Source organism: Manihot esculenta, chromosome 11 (genome assembly GCF_001659605.2).
Source record: "Manihot esculenta cultivar AM560-2 chromosome 11, M.esculenta_v8, whole genome shotgun sequence".
NCBI classification, from domain to species: Eukaryota; Viridiplantae; Streptophyta; class Magnoliopsida; order Malpighiales; family Euphorbiaceae; genus Manihot; species Manihot esculenta.
Genome location: NC_035171.2, coordinates 26942234 through 26959711, shown reverse-complemented (window position 1 = coordinate 26959711; position 17478 = coordinate 26942234). Strand labels below are relative to the sequence as shown.

Below are 17478 nucleotides of genomic sequence, written 5' to 3'. Positions count from 1 at the left end.
ATAAAATTATTATCTATTTTTAAATATAAAATATGATAAATAAATAAATAATCTAAGAGCATAGTTTTCAATCCTAATATTTCCTTCTCTTTCCACTTTTATATATAATAATATAAGGCCTCGTTGAAAAGTTTATGTATTTTCTAATATTTAAAACATTAAAAAAATTAATTAATCCAAAATATTTTGCTCTATAGAGGAAAATTAAGTCATTATTAAAATAAATAATTCCTTTTTTAATTAAAATAAAGGAAATTATTTTGGAAATTGTATTAAAACCACTATTTTTTTTAATTTTTAATATATATTGCTATTAAAAAATACATTGTTTCTTGTAATATATTTTTTACAAAACATATTTTCTATATTTTTGAAGAATAAATTATTTTCTGAAATAATAGAGTCTGTGTTATTTAATTATTACTGATGATCTTCTTAGGCAACAGCTGAGAAGAAGCTCACGGAATTGTGTGGGCTTGGCCTACACACCCACTCCTATTTGCAATCAATAATTTTACAATAATTTAATTAAATTATTTTTTTTTACAATTTAAAAATAAAAGAATTCAATACCTAATATATATTTTTTAGTTTCAATATCAATTTTAACATACTTTTATAATTAAATATATTAAATTAAAATTTAAAATAATTTTTAATATTTAAAAATTAATATATTTAATATATATATTTTCAAGATAATTTCAAAAAAAATATCAAACAGACTCCTAACGGTTGTATTTAATTTTAGCTTTATTTACTTTTTAAGCAGAATTTTTAAAATTTTTTAACTAACTGATTATGAATTAGGGTTAGGGCTGGGCCGATGAGATCACATACAAAGGAAGAAAACACTATGCGGGATTGGGCCTACTCGAATCAGAGATGAACAGATGTAGTCCGTAGTAGTACCACCCTTCGAAATGAAGCCATGAATTCGAAGGAGAGAAGAAGACGTTTTACACAGTTGCTGAACCGGTGACTAGCTCCTTCATTCCATTGTTGATTCCTGGGATCTGTTAACTGGCAAGCTCCTTTCTATTTCTCTCTACGCTTTTTTTCCCCTCCATTCACTCAATTTCTGCATTGCTTCTGTCTCCTTCAATTTTTTGTTACAATTTAACTTTGAATTTATATCAATGCCTTCTCGGATGGGAATAATTCAGTGGGCATTTTTTTAATTTCTTTTTTCTCGATTGCTTATGAACAAGAAGCTGAATTCAATGTTTGTCCTTTCATGTCGTTTGTCTTTCCCCCCTTTTTCTTTCTTTTGTTTCTTGCCGCCCAAACAGGTTAATTCTTTGTTTACTTTGGTTATTTTTGTATATACATGTGTAAAGTTTAGCTGAAGTTACTTGCTTGGATTTGAGTACTTTGTTGTATAGCCGTGTTGTGGCTTTTGATTGATGGTATCTTTTGAGGCTTCAAATAAGTAAGCAACCTTGATTGGTGATTCATTCTTGTGCTGTTACTTACTAAGCTCCCAATTTTTCTTTTTGCAGCTTTTAATAAGGTGATTCCTATTTTCTCCATATCAAAGAGAGTGTCACTGCGAACCTGACTGACAAATTCTCTGAAATTCTTCATATTTTGTTGAAAGAAAGGGTGTTCATACAATCATCCAGATGGCCTATGAACTAAATGAACAAAAGAGTGAGTCCTTCATATGCACCCCCCCCTCTCTCTCGCCCTTATTAAGTGCATGTTTGTGTGGGTGCATATACTTAATAATATCATCTTTATGTTCTCTTACTTCTTTTAAAACAAAAATTCTTTTGATTTGGTATGCTTAATTTTTTAGGGTTTCATGCGGCATAAATTTCCAGATGTTGTTTTATCTGTAATGCTTTTAACTTCTAAGTAATCACTAGTCAGTATTCTATTTAGCTGTGAATTTTTGATAAGGTGATCATGTATTAATATTTCACTTTTTCTATGCTTGTTTATTCCTTTTCTCTAGTATATTTCTTGTATTTGCATTGGAGAGCAGGGTTTAGTTTATTAATCTAATACATTATATATGCAAGAAAAGTACAAAGCTTGCTATGAACTTATGTATCATTTGACACTATCCACCTGCTACTTAAGTTCTTGGGTTGGATTCTCTAATAATATCTATGAAGCTTGACTGCACATATTAGCAATGAGTGGTATTAAATTCTAATATTCTGAGAAGGCATATATAAGATACACCGGGAAAGAAAATGAGAACAGAAATTCTTAAAGGGTAAATAAGGTCATGATAAGTAATTCTTGCTTGTGAAAAGAAGAAACATGGCAGTTGATGGAATCACTAGTGGAATATAAAATTGAAGAAGAAAATAATCTTTTTAAGTTGAAGAATTTTGGGAAAAGTTAGAGTATTCTTGTATTTCACTCTTAATCTTTACAATTGGTTTACATGACTATTTATACACAAAGAATTATATCTAAACAGGAAGCAAATAATCAAATAATAATTACAGAGATAATTAAAGATCCTAATCAAATCAAAACATATCTCTAGAATCAGCTAGGATCAGTAAATAAGCCAACACTCCCCCTCAAGTTGGTGTAAAAATGTCGCACATGCTCAACTTGCAAATCAGAATATGGTAGATTTTGTTGTTGAGTCCTTTAGTAAACACATCCGCAAGTTGCCCAGTAGAAGTCACATGAACTAGGCTCAAGACACGGTCTGTTAATTTTTCTTTTATGAAGTGCCGATCAATTTCAATGTGTTTCGTCCGGTCATGTTGGACTGGATTTTGTACTATACTTATAGCAGCTTTATTGTCACAATACAAAGTTATCTTGTCTCTCTCGAGCAACCTCAACTCCATCAATAACTTCTGCAACCATAAGAGTTCACACACACTTTGGGCCATTGTTCTGTATTCTGCTTCAGCAGTTGACTGAACAACAACACTTTGTTTTTTGCTCCTCCAGGTAACAAGGTTCCCTCCCACAACTGTACAGTAGTCAGAGATGGATCTCCCGTCATTGAGAGATCTTGCCCAATCTGCATTTGTAAAAGTTTCAACTTGGAGGTGACCATGTTTGGAGTAAAGAAGCCTTTTCTCTGGTGCAGACTTTAGGTATCTCAAGATGCGAAGTACAGCCTGCATATGAGTCTTCCGTGGGTCATGCATGAATTGGCTGACTAAGCTAACAGCATAGGCTATATCCGGTTGAGTGTGTGAGAGATAAATCAACCTTCCTACCAATCTCTGGTATCTTCCAATATCCACGGACTCATCAGTTTCTGCTTCCAGCTTGTGATTACTTTCAATGGGAGATTCTGCTGGTTTACACCCCATCATACCAGTTTCTTCCAAAAGATCCAGAATGTACTTTCTTTGGAAGATGAAAATTCCTTTTTCTAATCTAGCTACCTCGATACCTAGGAAATATTGCAGTTTTCCTAGATTTTTGATTTCAAATTCCTGAGTCAACAACCTCTTTAGTTGAGCCATTTCCTCTTTGTCATCACCTGTCACCACTATATCATCAACATACAAAATAAGAAGGGTGATCTTACTCTTGTGATGTTTGATAAACAGAGTGTGATCAACATTGCTTTGTTAGTAACCAAAGGACATCATGGCTCTGCTAAACCTGTCAAACCAAGCTCTGGGAGATTGTTTTAGCCCATACAAAGACTTTTTTAACCTGCACACCTTTCCTTGTGTCTTCTCATCAGCGAACCCAGAAGGAATTTCCATGAACACTTTTTCCTCTAAATCTCCATGAAGGAAAGCATTCTTCACATCAAACTGTTACAAGTTCCAGTCCAAGTTGGCTGCGCAAGATAATAAAACTCTGATTGAATTCATTTTTGCAACCAGGACAAATGTCTCTTGGTAATCTACTCCATAAGTTTGGGTGAATCCTTTAGCAACCAATCTAGCCTTAGACCGTTCAATTGTGCCATCAACTTTGTGTTTCATTGTGAACACCCATTTACAACCAACGAGTTTCTCTCCAGGTGGGAGAGTAACAAGCTCCCATGTCTCATTTTTAGCCAATGCTTTCATCTCTTCAATCATTGCTCCCTTCCATTTAGGATCTGCAAGAGCTTTCTTCCAATCCTGTGGAATAGACACAGAGGAAATAGACAAGGCAAAGGCTTTATAGGAAGGAGACAAGAATTCATAAGAAATGAAGTTAGAAATAGAGTGTTTAGTACAAGATCTGACCCATTTTCTTTGTGCAATACGTTTATCTAAGTCATTGGAGCATTCAAGAGTTGTGGGTAACTCACCAGAGGAAGATTCTTGATTGGGTAACTCACTAGAAGAAGATTCTTGACTCTGAGTAGACTGCATAATGGCTTTTTCTGCCTTGTCTCTCCTCGAATACCTTCTCAAATCTGGCTTGTCCAAACGACCAATTCTCTCTTCCTGATTGGATATCTCCCGCCTGTCTACTAGAACTCAAACTCTCTAGTTGTACCATATCATTCAGAATCACAAAATTCGGTCACCTCTTCTTGCTCATTATTCTCCCCCTGAAGAGGTGAATGGGTGGTACTGAAGTAGGGTTCAGTTTCTCGGAAGGTAACATCCATACTGACTAAGTATTTTCTAGAATGAGGGCGATAACACTTGTATCCTTTTTGTGTTGGAGAATACCCAACAAACACACATTTAAGGGCCTTGGGATCCACTTTTCCTGCCTTCCTAATATGGACAAAGCAAACACACCCAAATATTTTTGGTAGAACAACTTATGAATTCTTACCTTGTAGAACCGCCAAAGGACTCATAAAATTAAGGGTCTTGAGAGGCATTCTATTGATAAGATAAGCCGATGCAAGGATTGCATCTCCCCAATATGGTTTGGGTAAATTCATGGTGAACATAAGAGATCGAGCTATTTTCAATAGATGTATGGTTTTAAATTGCGATTGCGGCCGGGTTCGAGGCCGCGGTCGCGGGTAACGGAAACAGGTCTGTAACAGCCGTAACGTAACGGTAACGGCCTGGTGCTATGCAAATTTTTCAAATCAATTTGCAAAGTTCATAAAATGATATGATATCAATAGATTTAATTCAGAATAATGTATACAAATATATAATAAATATAAATATATCAAATATATACTATTTAGCTTAAATTAAATATCATATAGGAAATTACCAACCTCACTACCACAAAAAAGAATGTCGTGCAGTTTCTTGTTGGTCTTGACTTTGGCTTGCTGAGCTTTGATTATTAAGGTGATGCTGCTGATGTTGATAGTATTGCTGTGGATCAAAACTAAATAAGGAACCACCATCCATAATATCATTAGGGTCACCATAAGTTGGCTGAGGGTATGATAAAGCTGACTCTGCTCCTGATAAGGGGTCATATGAATATGCAGGAGGATAATTTGTTGGATATGGCACCCCTCTAAATTGGCTATGGAACCCATAATTTGATGAAGTATCTTTAGATGATGAGCTACCACCAGGTCCATCACTATACATAAAATTTGGATTATATGTGCCAGTGTCGTATCCATAATTTAATGAATCAATTGACTCCTCCTCCTCATATGCAACACTCTTACCCCTTGTTTGGGATGTTTCAGCACCACCAGTACCAGAACTATGAGAGCCTCGTGATCTTTGATATGTACGCATTGGAGATGGTTCAGAAGCAATTCTAATTCCACTTTGTCTTGGACTAGGTGGATCTTGTGAACTACGACTACCACCTCCTTCAACTGTGGTTCCTCCTCCTTGATCACCACCACCATCATCATCATCACTACTAGAGCTGGATAAAATAAAAGAATCATCATCACCAGCAACACCTTGTTGTCCTTGAGTTTGAGTGGCAGATTCAGACTGTGATGGAGCATTACCCGACTCTTCATCATCCAACCATGGATTTGGTTGCCCATCAAGCAATGGAGATTCCCTTTCCTCTAACCAAGAGTTTAACGGATCATCTTCTTCAAAAATATAATCCAAATTAATTGGAACGTAACTCTTGTCTAACTCCTATTGGCTTTTTCTTGTCACATTTCTAATTTTCAGCCTTATGTTGTAGTGCACAAAGACAAGTGCATGTAATTTTTGATATTTCAATCTGTTTCTTGTCTTTGTGTGAATGAGTGAAAATGAGCTCCAATTTCTCTCGCAGTTTGAAGCCGAAGTTGTTTGACTCGCTACTTTAATAGCGATTTTTCTCAACTCAGGAGCACTTTCTCCATAATTAATCCACCACTCAGCTGCAAAATATTTTTAAATTTTTATTATTTTAATGAACGTAGTTGTATAAAAATGAATGAACAAAAATAATTTATACTTATTTTATAAACTTGGTACTTGGATTAGTGAACTTAATTGCTTTTTGCGCCAAAGCTGTTCCAAAACTCTCTATTTTGTCTCGAAAAAGTAAGGCCTACATGTTCCAAATTCCAGTAAGTTAACTTCAAGTTCAAAAGTAATAGTTCGAACTTCAAGCCTTCAACTACACTAACATAGTAACACTTGAGAATTAGCTTGTTACTTACTTGATTTAATGCTTTTCCTTGATTTACTAAATCCCCCTCTAGACGTTGAATCACATTTTTGAGACCCAACATGATCTCATTATCATTTCCAATATCATGTGGGCCATATTGATATTGAGGATTTAGAAAATATCCTGCAAAATAAAATATGAAGATAGATAATAAGTTATCTCTTAATTTAACAATTTAATTTTCTAAACTATTAAATTATAATACAATGTTCTTACCAGCGGCATGTAAGTCATGATGCAATTGAAAATTTCATCTATGATCGATTATTCTCCAATATTCCAAATAGCTTCTGGAATTTTTTTGAATAGCCAACTTTGCTCGCTCCATTGCCTCGTATATAAATCCCATTGTTGGCTTGTCATCCCCGTCAACTAATCTTAAAACCTTCAGGAGAGGTTCTTGAACTTTCATTATTTGTTGTGCCCTCGCTGCCTAATCCAAGCACAATTTTCTTTGCTTCATGCGCTGGACCACTTGTTGCTTGTCCATATTTACTCATCATCCATTGCTCCGATTCGAACATATTCCTTAGCCCCACCCTATAACGAACAATAAACTCTAAAGCAATGAAATTTGTGGCAAATCTAGTGATGCCAGGTCGAATAATATCTCTATTGTCCGTGAATTTCTTCATATAATTGACTACCCAATTATGATTATAAATAAATTGGGTAATTACCTTGGCTTGGTCAATTATTTTTTTCACTCTTCTTTCCAATATCTTCCAAAATCAAATCAATACAATGAGCACTACAAGTAGTCCAATATAGATTAGGGAATTTCTCCATCAGTTTCTTCCCTCCTAATTTAATGGCAGCTTCGTTGTCCGTTACCACTTGTACAACTTTTTGAGGGCCTATTTCTTCCACTACTTCTTTCATAATTTTAAAATAGTATTCTCCATCTTTGTGTTCCACATCGGATGCATTAATAGACTTGTGGAACACTGTGCCTCTGTTTGAGTAGACAAGGAAATTTACTATACTCATACGTGTTGGCCCACTCCAACCATCACACATTATAGTAACTCCCCTCTCCTTCCATATTCCATCAAATGAGGCTATATATTTTTTCATCTCATTGTACTCATTTTTCATATAAACTTCTGCAATTTCATAAGCACTAGGTGGAGATACATTAGGCCCGATTTCTGCTGCTGTTCTTAAAAGTGGCTTTGTCTACGGTGACTGAACAATACTGAAGGGAAGCCTATTATGTATAACAAAATTTCCAAATGCTTTCAACATTTTCTCCTTCTGTGTCTTCAACCATTTAGTCATTTAGTTTTTAACTTTGGTTGCTTTTGTTGGGCTCTGCTTCTCTCTATCTCAACTTCTGTGACAGCCAACCGAGATGCCGGTGTAGATACTTCTGCATATCTTTGTGCTTCTCTACCTCTCTCACGTGTAGTAGCAGAACGACCCAACACTTGTTTGCTACTACCACCAACATCAAATCTAGATCCAGTTCTCCTTCTAAATTCATCTTCTTCCAACTGTCTCATGCTCGCCCGTCTCGCCATTTCCATTTCGATGTCCTCCTCCTCCTCCTCTTCATCATCTTCGATTCTATTTATATTCATAATTTCTTCTTCTAATTCTCTTTCTCTTTTTTCTTTATCCTTTTTAGCTAATTGGTATTCTTTCAGGACAACGGCCATATCCTTCTTAACTTGGGAAGAAACTTTCTGACAACCTGCAATTTGACCAGGTATGTTAACCAAGTGCAACTTCAATCTTGTTATTCCACCTGTGACTTTTCTCCCACAAAAATTACAAATTACAAATCAGTTCTCCTTTTTTCCCTGTAGGTGTTGCAAACTTCCACCCAATATCTTCACTTGGTTTACCACCCCCTTGAGTAGAACCAGAACCACTTCCACGAGGCATTTTCAATACAAATGTTTAATAAGTGTCCATAAAAATTAAAAGATATCAAATGTCAAATACATGGAAGGCAAATATTTTTTTTCATAACTAATATTTTAATTTTAATCTAACTCCATACATTAAGTTCTATTTAACACAAATTATATAAATATGAAATTTTTAATTGTCAAACTACAAGTTTTATTCTACCACTATTAATTTAACTCAAAACTAACACTTTAATCAATAAAAATTAAACAAAAAAAATATAGAAACTAAAAATAATTTAATTTCATAATAATTTCTGAAAAATAGTCTAAACTAAACTAACAAAAACCATATAATTCATAGATCGGACAAATTAATAGCCTCAAAGTATATTTTTAACTCAAAACTACAAATTTAATCTACAAAATTTTTTTTAAAAAAAATACAGCAGCTCTTATTCCTCTAAATTCTGAAAGTAAAAATACACTATTAATTTAACTTAAATTTAACACTTTAATCCACAAAAATGAAACAAAAATAAAATATAGCAACTAAAATTAATTTAATTTCATAATAATTTCTGAAAAATAGTCTAAACTAACAAAAACCATACAATCTTTATAGATCGGACAAATTAATAGCTCAAAGTATATTTTTAACCCAAAACTACAAATTTAATCTACAAAAATTAAAAAAAAAAAATACAGCAACTCTGAATTCTGAAAGTAAAGTTACACAGAAAAATTAACTCACCTTTTAGAAGAAATTGCCTTGAAATAAGGTAGTTAATGGTAGATTTAAGCTTGTAATTGTAAATGAGAAATGTTTAGGGAAGCTTGAGATTGAGATATTTGAGAGAAAAGGAAGAGAAAGTTGGAAATTTTAGTTGCAAAATGAGTACCTGGGTTTCTGCTGTGCTGGTTGCTGGAGAAGAGGGACAAAAGTGGTCAAATTCAATGCATAGCTGGCCTGAATATATTCTCTGAATTCTGAATCTTGTGTTGGGATAAAGTAACGGCCGTTACCGTTACAACACTGTCGGTAACGGCTGTTACGGACGCAATTCAAGGAGGGGTGTTGGGTAACGGCCTAACGGGTAACGACCCCCCTTGATACCGTTACATAACGGCCGTTACGTTACATAACGGCCGTTACGTTACATAACGGCCGTTATTTAATACCCTGAATAGATGCCTATTTTTTCTCTCAGCAACGCCATTTTGAGCACTAGTATAAGGACAACTAGTCTGATATACTATCCCATTACTCTCCAAATAAGCAGAAAAACTACTATCCATTATTCTCTTCCATTGTCAGTTCTCAAAATTTTCTCCTTAGTATCAAATTGAGTACAAACCATCTTATGAAATGATTGAAAACAAGAAAAGACATCACTTTTAGCTTTAATCAAATAGACCCAAGTCATTCGAGTGCAACAATCAATAAAGGTGACAAACCATCGATTACCAGACAAGAAGACAGTTTGAGTAGGCTCCCAAATATCAGAATGAATAGTCACGAAAGGAATTTGACTTTTATTATGACTCAAAGGATAGGATGTTCTAGTGTATTTAGCATACTCACAAGCATCACGAAATAGCGAATCAACTTGAGTTCTAGCAAACAAATTAGGATAAAGTTTTTCTAAGACAAAAAAAGATGGATGCCCTAACCGTCTGTGCCACTGTATTATTTCCTGATTGATATCCTTATTTTCTCCAAAATAGGCTTGAGATATCGAAGAATCTGGATCACCCTCCAACATATATAAGCCATCATGCAGCCTGCTATTGCCAATCCTCTTCCCTGTGCGAAAATCCCTAATAATACAAGGATCAGGAAAAAAATTCAATTTTACAGTTAAGGGCATTGGTGATAGTATTGACAGATAAAAGGCTGACAGGAAAGTGGAGAACATGGAGGACAGATGATAATTTAATGTTGGATGTGCAAATAACAGAATATGTTCCAAATGTGGGAGTAAAAGAGCTATCAGTAATTATGATACTATCTTTGGTTAGAGAAGGAAAATAATTGAGAAAGTCTTTAGAAGAGCCTGTCATGTGTATGTTCATATCAGAATCGATAATCCATGGAATATTACCTGACTTTACAAAGTTAGATGTGGCACTGGAGGATGACTAATCAGAGTTAGGAATCGAGACTCTTTTACCTTCTGCCATGGTAAAGGTTTATGAACTGTGACAGAATAGGAGGTATCCAAGGCACACACAAGAGAGTCCAATCGATTCACCAAAAGACCGGGTAGCAGCACGGGAAGGTCGGAAAGATGGTCAGAATTGTCGCCGGAGTGATCGGAGCGGCAAAGCAGGGTCAGGCGATGGGTCACGCGTCGGGAAGCGATGGGACACGCACCGGGAAAAGGAGGCGCGTGAGCCTCACGCACAGGTTTTTCCAATGTCAGAGCTGGCGATCGGCCAGCGACAGTCCAGCGATTCTCGTGGTGTCGGCAGTGAGAGGAGAAAAGGCTCCTAGATGGGTTAGTACCAAAAAGGTAGATCTAGGGTTCTGAAACCCTAAAGAGGAAAAATTGAATTTGAGGTCTAAAATCAGGAAAAAGGCTTTGATACCATGAAGAATTTTGAAAAAATTTAGAGTATTCTTATATTTCACTCTAAATCTTTATAATTGGTCTACATGACTATTTATAAATAAAGAATTATATCTAAACAGAAAGCAAATAATCAAATAATAATTACAAAGATAATTAAGATTCGTAATCAAATCAAATCATATCCCTAGAATCAGCTAGAATCAGTGAATAAGTCAACAGAAGTAAAGGCCTGGAATCTTGGTATCACTCTTGTTACTGATTGCGTGATTAGGAGGGATTTGCATGCCACTGGGTTTGTCCACCTTGGTTTGAGGGGTTAATTTTCCTGATATCACTGAGTTTGCCAAGCTCCAAGTATATACAGTCTTTGCTCCTTATACCATATGACTTGACAATAAAGTTTGTTTTTGCTATTTTAGTATGTGTTTATAGATATATATATGACAAAGTTCAATAACTTCTATAAACCTGATATTCACTCACTCCTATATAGTTCTTCATACAATGTCAGATAAAGCCATAGAGGTATCGTGATAAAGTTTTCCTGTCTGCATAATAGGACTTCTGAGCAAAATTATTTGGTGCTGTATTGTTTAGCTTGCCTAGCTTGCTTTGACCCCTTGGCTTTAATTTGCAGAAATTGGATTGGGTCTCATTGGCTTCGGCATCTTTTTCTCATTTCTTGGTGTACTTCTGTTTTTTGATAGGGGTCTGCTTGCCCTAGGCAATGTAAGTCTTTTCTATAACTCTTAAGAATTTTGTTGACTTTATTTTGTTGGAATGCTGGAAAAGCTATAATTTTCTAACCTTTTGGGGTTTTGTGATTAGATATTTTGGTTAACAGGGGTAGCCATATTGCTTGGTTGGCGTTCTACTTGGAATCTTTTTACAAACAAAGCAAACTACAAGGTAAGTGAAAGGAGAATCAAATGTTGAACTTCTAGTGCTGTCCATCGCCTAATGATCTTTCTGTCTTTCCATATTTACCAAATAAGGATTTATGTTGGACGTGCTATTACTGAAAGATTTGGGGTTTAAAGCCAGCAATGCAAAACATATTTACTGTATATTGTGATACTAAAGGGAAAGACAAAAAAACCATTGTCCTTCCAGGATAATTTCACGTAGAAACTCTGAAACTCTTGCTTTATACTTCCAATATAAACTTCTTTGACTCTTTTTCTGTGATTCTTAAAACCTTGCATTTACTGCCTCCCTTTGATTTGAGGGTACTGCTATTTGGCAATTTCAAAATATCTTGATGCTGGCTTGATAACTTTCAGCTTTGGAGCAGTTTTAAAGGTGCATCACGCCATTACCATCTAACCTTTAGATGATGGCTAGAATTGTTGCAACTTCAAATGAGGGGCACCTGTTGACCAATTTTGCAAACTTGCAGATAGGCCTTTCTTTGGAAAAAAGGAAAATCTCATTGTGTTGGCTGAAAGATTGATATTCTTCTCTCTCTTAGTTCTGTTTCAATGCAAAAAAAAAAAAAAAAAAAATTATCTGCTCTCCTCCATCTTTTAGTTCTCTATCAAATCCTACGAATTTTGCAGCATTGACATATGAGTGGGCACATAGTGAAGTGCTCCTAGAAGTTCTGCTTTCTTTCTTTACACAGCAGGCGTTAAAAATCTATAGGGGGGGAGACAAAGGGCACCCAAGTGGTTTTGGCTTTGAGCTTTGTGAGGCTCAAGGGAAAGAATTAATAGTCCATCGTTCTATTCAAATTGTATTTGACCCGATTCCATTATGTCTAATTGCACCAAATCTACATGCTTCTCTTTTTGTTATTGATTCTGCTGATGTGCACGAATTTGACATGCCTTTCTGAATGGCATCAAAACTTGATGGATGCATTTGAAAGGCAGATGTATTAAAATTTTCCTTTTTTCTGCAGGGCTCTGTGTGTTTTGTCCTGGGGCTTTTCTTCATCTTTGTTCGCTGGCCTATAGTTGGTATAATCTTAGAAATATACGGCTGTATTGCTCTCTTTGGGTTAGTTCTTTGCATCTATCATAATTGCTAACTGGATTACATATCTATTCTGAGACTAAGATGTTGCTTTGATGTTGTTCTTTTAGTGGCTTCTGGCCATCAGTTAAGGTGTTCCTCTATCAGATTCCAGTTGTTGGATGGATTATACAGTATCCTGTTCTGGTGAGTCAGACTCATACTTATTTTCTTCAATTACTTTTGAAGTCTTTGTTCATGGGTGTAGACTAACTTATCTCAATCACATACTCCTTTGTTGGTCTTGTCAAACAACCCAATTATGCAATGGCAATTAGAGGTCATCCAACTTGCTTATTCTCAGCTGTAGGAAGTTTTATCCTGCTTTGCTTTTTGGAGGTTTGAGCATGAAAAGGCCATTTTAACAGCCAAAATTGGAAGTCCAAAACTAAGTCTCTCTATATTAAGGGCATTTTAGACTTTTTTTTATAGAATTTAATGGTTAAAACTAACGGAGCGACTAACTAATAAATTTTTTAAAATGTCATATGATCGTTTTAATGTATTTTTTAAAATCGAGAAATCAACTAGTGAGTTTCTCCATACCATAGGAACTAAATAGTAATTTTTCCCTTATATTATTAGACTTAAGATGAGAATGAAGCTGCAGAAGAATTCCTGGATAAATGAAGTTGTGTCTATTTGAAATTAATTTATTTTTGACGTCCTGCCAGTGAACTCGTATAAGTCCTCTTTCAATTTAACAGAATCAAATAGAGGGACGTGTTAATGTTGATATAACTTAGGGACAACAAAATAATTTCTCTTAAAGCCAACTAGCAGTGAGTCCAACAAAATAATAAATATCAGCAGATTTTTTATAAAAAATTAAAATAACTCAAACTGCTTATTTGTCATTTTACTATTGATTTGTCATTCCACGTCAAATGCTTGATATGGAATCACCGTTTTATTGTATAATTTCATCTACAGTTCAGCTGTATCTAAGTGTTTATCAACTATTGCAGCTTCTTGATCGTTTGAGAGGCAGTCCTGCCTGAGGAACTGCTTTTGTCCAACCCTTCTGATGAAGTTCTTGAATTCTATGCATCTCTTCCAAAGTTATGTCGAGAGGTGGTTAGGGATTCATTGATTTTTTGCTGGTCAATTGCCCGTCTCTGCATGAAATCAAGAAAGGAAAAAGCACTGGATTTGTGAATAGCAATTAAGGAGAGCAAGACAAGCCAAGCCTCTTTTCTGTTGGATATTCTTCAGTGCTTAAGCAGTTTCTGAAATGACTTGTATTTTTTATTTTTATTTTTATTTTGTTTCTGGTTGGTTGACTGGTCGGCTCGAGTTACTGCTGTGATTGCTTTGCAACAATTGATTGAGGTGCAGGATCAACCATTTGATAAAAAAAGTTGAATATAACAATGCTAACTCAACTCAATGTGGTATAAGTTGTGAGATGAATTGTTATTTTTATAGATGAATCTCTCTCTCTCAGGTGGTGGAAGGATTGAAATGGCCAAAGAAGGTTATAGAGCTTAATTTGGAGTCAATATAATTGAATTAATCGTTCTTAATTAAAAAAATAAACTGATCTTCTATTACTTATTAATCTCTTATTATTTAAGTCGACTAACTTTTTATTGTTTATTTTTGGATAAAATGATAACTTAAAATTAAAAATTAGTTATCTGAAAATTGAGGACTAAAAAATATTTTTAAAGTAAAATTTTAAAAAATAAGTATATAATATTTTAATGATAAAATTGTTATAAATTAAAAAGTTGTAAAAATAATAGCATTAGTTGTAAATTTTATTACTATATAAGTATTTTTAAAAGCCAAAATATATCTAAATTTACAGCCCTTAGAATAATTCACTCTTTTTCCTAATACAATCAAAATTTTAATTGAAAATGATATAATTACCAAAATTATACACTGCACTTTTTATTTTTTTTTTATTTTTAATTATTCGGTTCAATTTAAAAAAATTAATCAAATCGAATTAATTTAAAATTTTAATTTAATTTTTTATTCATTTTAATTTAATTTTTAATTTTAAAAATTTTAATTATTTTGATTTTGATCTGAAAAAATTAAAAAAAATTGAATCAAACTTATTATTAATAATAATAATAATATATTATTTTCAATAATACAGAGATTGAGATTATATCATATTAAAGTTAAAATATTTTAATTAAATTTTAAAATATTAAAAATAAAGTATAAAAATAAAAAATTTATTAAAAATTTAAATTATTAAATCGAATCGAATCAAATTAATTATTAATTCAATTCGATTCAATTTCTTATTAAAATTAATTTAATTTTTATAAATATTAAAATTTTAATTTTTAATTTATTTTATTCAATTCAATTTCAACTGAACTATCTGAATGATATTCAGATAATCTTAGTTATACTCCACCAATAAAATTATCAATTAAGTCAAGATAATTACCAGAAACAATGTACTTTTCAAAATTTTCCAAATCTATCCCATATTATAAAAATTATTAATTAAATCCATCTGTCCAATAATTACAATCCAAGATTTTCTTTGTAAATATTTTAATTAAAGCATTTTTCTACTAATATTGTCGTTATTGAAAATTTCAAATTTTAATAATATTAAATTAGTTTATGGATTTAATAATTTGTTCTCTTGTATTATTTTATTACTTATTTATGTTCTGTTAATATAAGTAATGATGGTTTTAGAGAATGTATTTTACATAGAGTTTTATTTTTTTTTAAAAAAAATTATGAATAAAATATGGATATTGTAATTTTGACATTACTTTAAGCAATAAAATATAAATATTTTATTTATATGTTAAAATTTTTTTAATTAAATAATAGATCTATTCCCTTTATTATTTGCAAGATGTTTCATTTTTTAAAGAGTTAGGAATAAAAATAACAAAACAATCTTATACAAAGGATGAAAAGAAATTTTCATTCTCAAATACCTTTTAGGGGTAATTTAGGAATTTAGAATCTCTATATCTTTTAGGTGTATTTTAGCAGAAATTTAGGAGTTATAAACTCCCTAACCACTTCAGGGGTAATTTACGGATTGACCCTTAAATACATTTTAGTGGTTATTTAGAGATTAGAGAATTGGTGGGAATTTCACTGAGTGCAAGTTTTTCACTTTGGGTGAACTTTCTCTGAGATCTGGTTCTCCTCTGTGCTCTCCTTGGGAACGGGTGAAATCAGTTGTTCTTCACCTTCTGTTTATTATCTTTTCTTTTCTTTTCACCTTTCTTTCTCTGTCTATTTTCTTCCTTTCTCCATGGATAGAGATATCTCAGACTTAATGAATCTCACTCAGTTATTGAATTGTAATGATCAAACTTTGGCACTTGAAGCTGACCCCGCCCAGAGCCTTATTTTACAACAATAAACTCTAGCAGGAAAATTAATTTCAGCCAAGGCCTTGAGTGCAGTGGTCATTAGAGCAGTTCTAGACAAAGCATGGAAGTGGAAAAATGGGTTTAAAGTCACATTGAAAGGAAACAATTTGTTTGTTTTTACCTTCCAAGAATCAGAGGATGTTACTTATATGCTTCAGAATAGGCCATGGATCATTAGTAACTTTTTATTGGTTCTTCAAGACTGGCCAGCAGATCAAACATTAGACAAATTGCAATTTAATCATTCTCCTTTTTGGGTACAGATCGTTTGTCTGTCACCTAATTGAATCACTTCTCAAAATGGGCGCACAATAGGAGATTTTCTTGGAGGGTTTTTGGAGCTTGACCCAGATAGCATTAATGCAACTGAAATGGCTCAAATTCTCATAATCAAACAATGATCAATGTAGAGAAGCCTTATATTACTGGATTCCATAGTAAGAAAGATGATGGGACGATAGTCTGGGTCATAATAAAATATGAAAGATTGCCGGATTTATGTTTCAATTGTGGCATGCTTGGGCATTTCAGTGTTTCTTGTCCCCACCCCTGCATTCAAACAGATCTCATCGCCGCTGGAAGACCTCAAGCCTACGGGCCCTGGCTCAAAGCAAACTCTCCAAAGAAATTTACGCAGCTTACCATACTTAATTCAAATTCTTTTATCCCTTCTTCCCTGCCAAAGGATTCAATAACTGCTTCATCCTCGAGGAAAAACAGGAGTAAACCTCAAGGCAACGATCGGGTTCCTTCCACTATTGAGGGTCAAGATAACCCATTAAAGTTTATCTTACCCTTAATAGGACAAGTTTCAACCCAGGGGTTTCTATTAGATCTAGATATGCAGCGAAGCAATCGACAACCAAGCAATTTAGATGGGTCTCTTCAATCACCGGAAAAGGGAAAGAGGTGGCGGAGACAAAAACGGAACAATTGTTTTCTCTCAGTGGAAAAGTCTCGAACCACGACCGCATTAATTTTGCTGAGACTATCGAGGCTACTCTACTGCCACAAAAAGAAACTTTTCTAGCCTTTTTCAATCAATTCCTTCAATCGTGTGGACAGAAAATGGTGGATGCTGAGTCGTTGTTCCGTAACTTTCCCTGCTGGGAGACTACGTACAGCTGCAAGTACTAAATGCAATGTACCAATACAATG

General features: G+C 33.9%; 1 protein-coding gene across 2 annotated transcripts; it reads left to right on the top strand.

Annotated features, from left to right (window-relative positions):
- The first annotated feature begins 873 nt into the window (after positions 1–873).
- Positions 874–14373, top strand: LOC110625500 (vesicle transport protein GOT1). Of its 2 annotated transcripts, none has more exons than XM_021771114.2 (7): positions 874–1026; positions 1503–1653; positions 11568–11659; positions 11759–11839; positions 12834–12931; positions 13018–13093; positions 13915–14373. In XM_021771114.2, exons 2-7 carry the CDS (start codon positions 1626–1628, stop codon positions 13945–13947), a joined length of 408 nt encoding a protein of 135 aa, XP_021626806.1. In that variant the 5' UTR covers positions 874–1026; positions 1503–1625; the 3' UTR covers positions 13948–14373. The 2 variants fall into 2 exon arrangements, with proteins under 2 accessions (XP_021626806.1, XP_021626808.1); XM_021771116.2 differs by having other exon boundaries at positions 907–1292.
- Positions 14374–17478: the final 3105 nt, after the last annotated feature.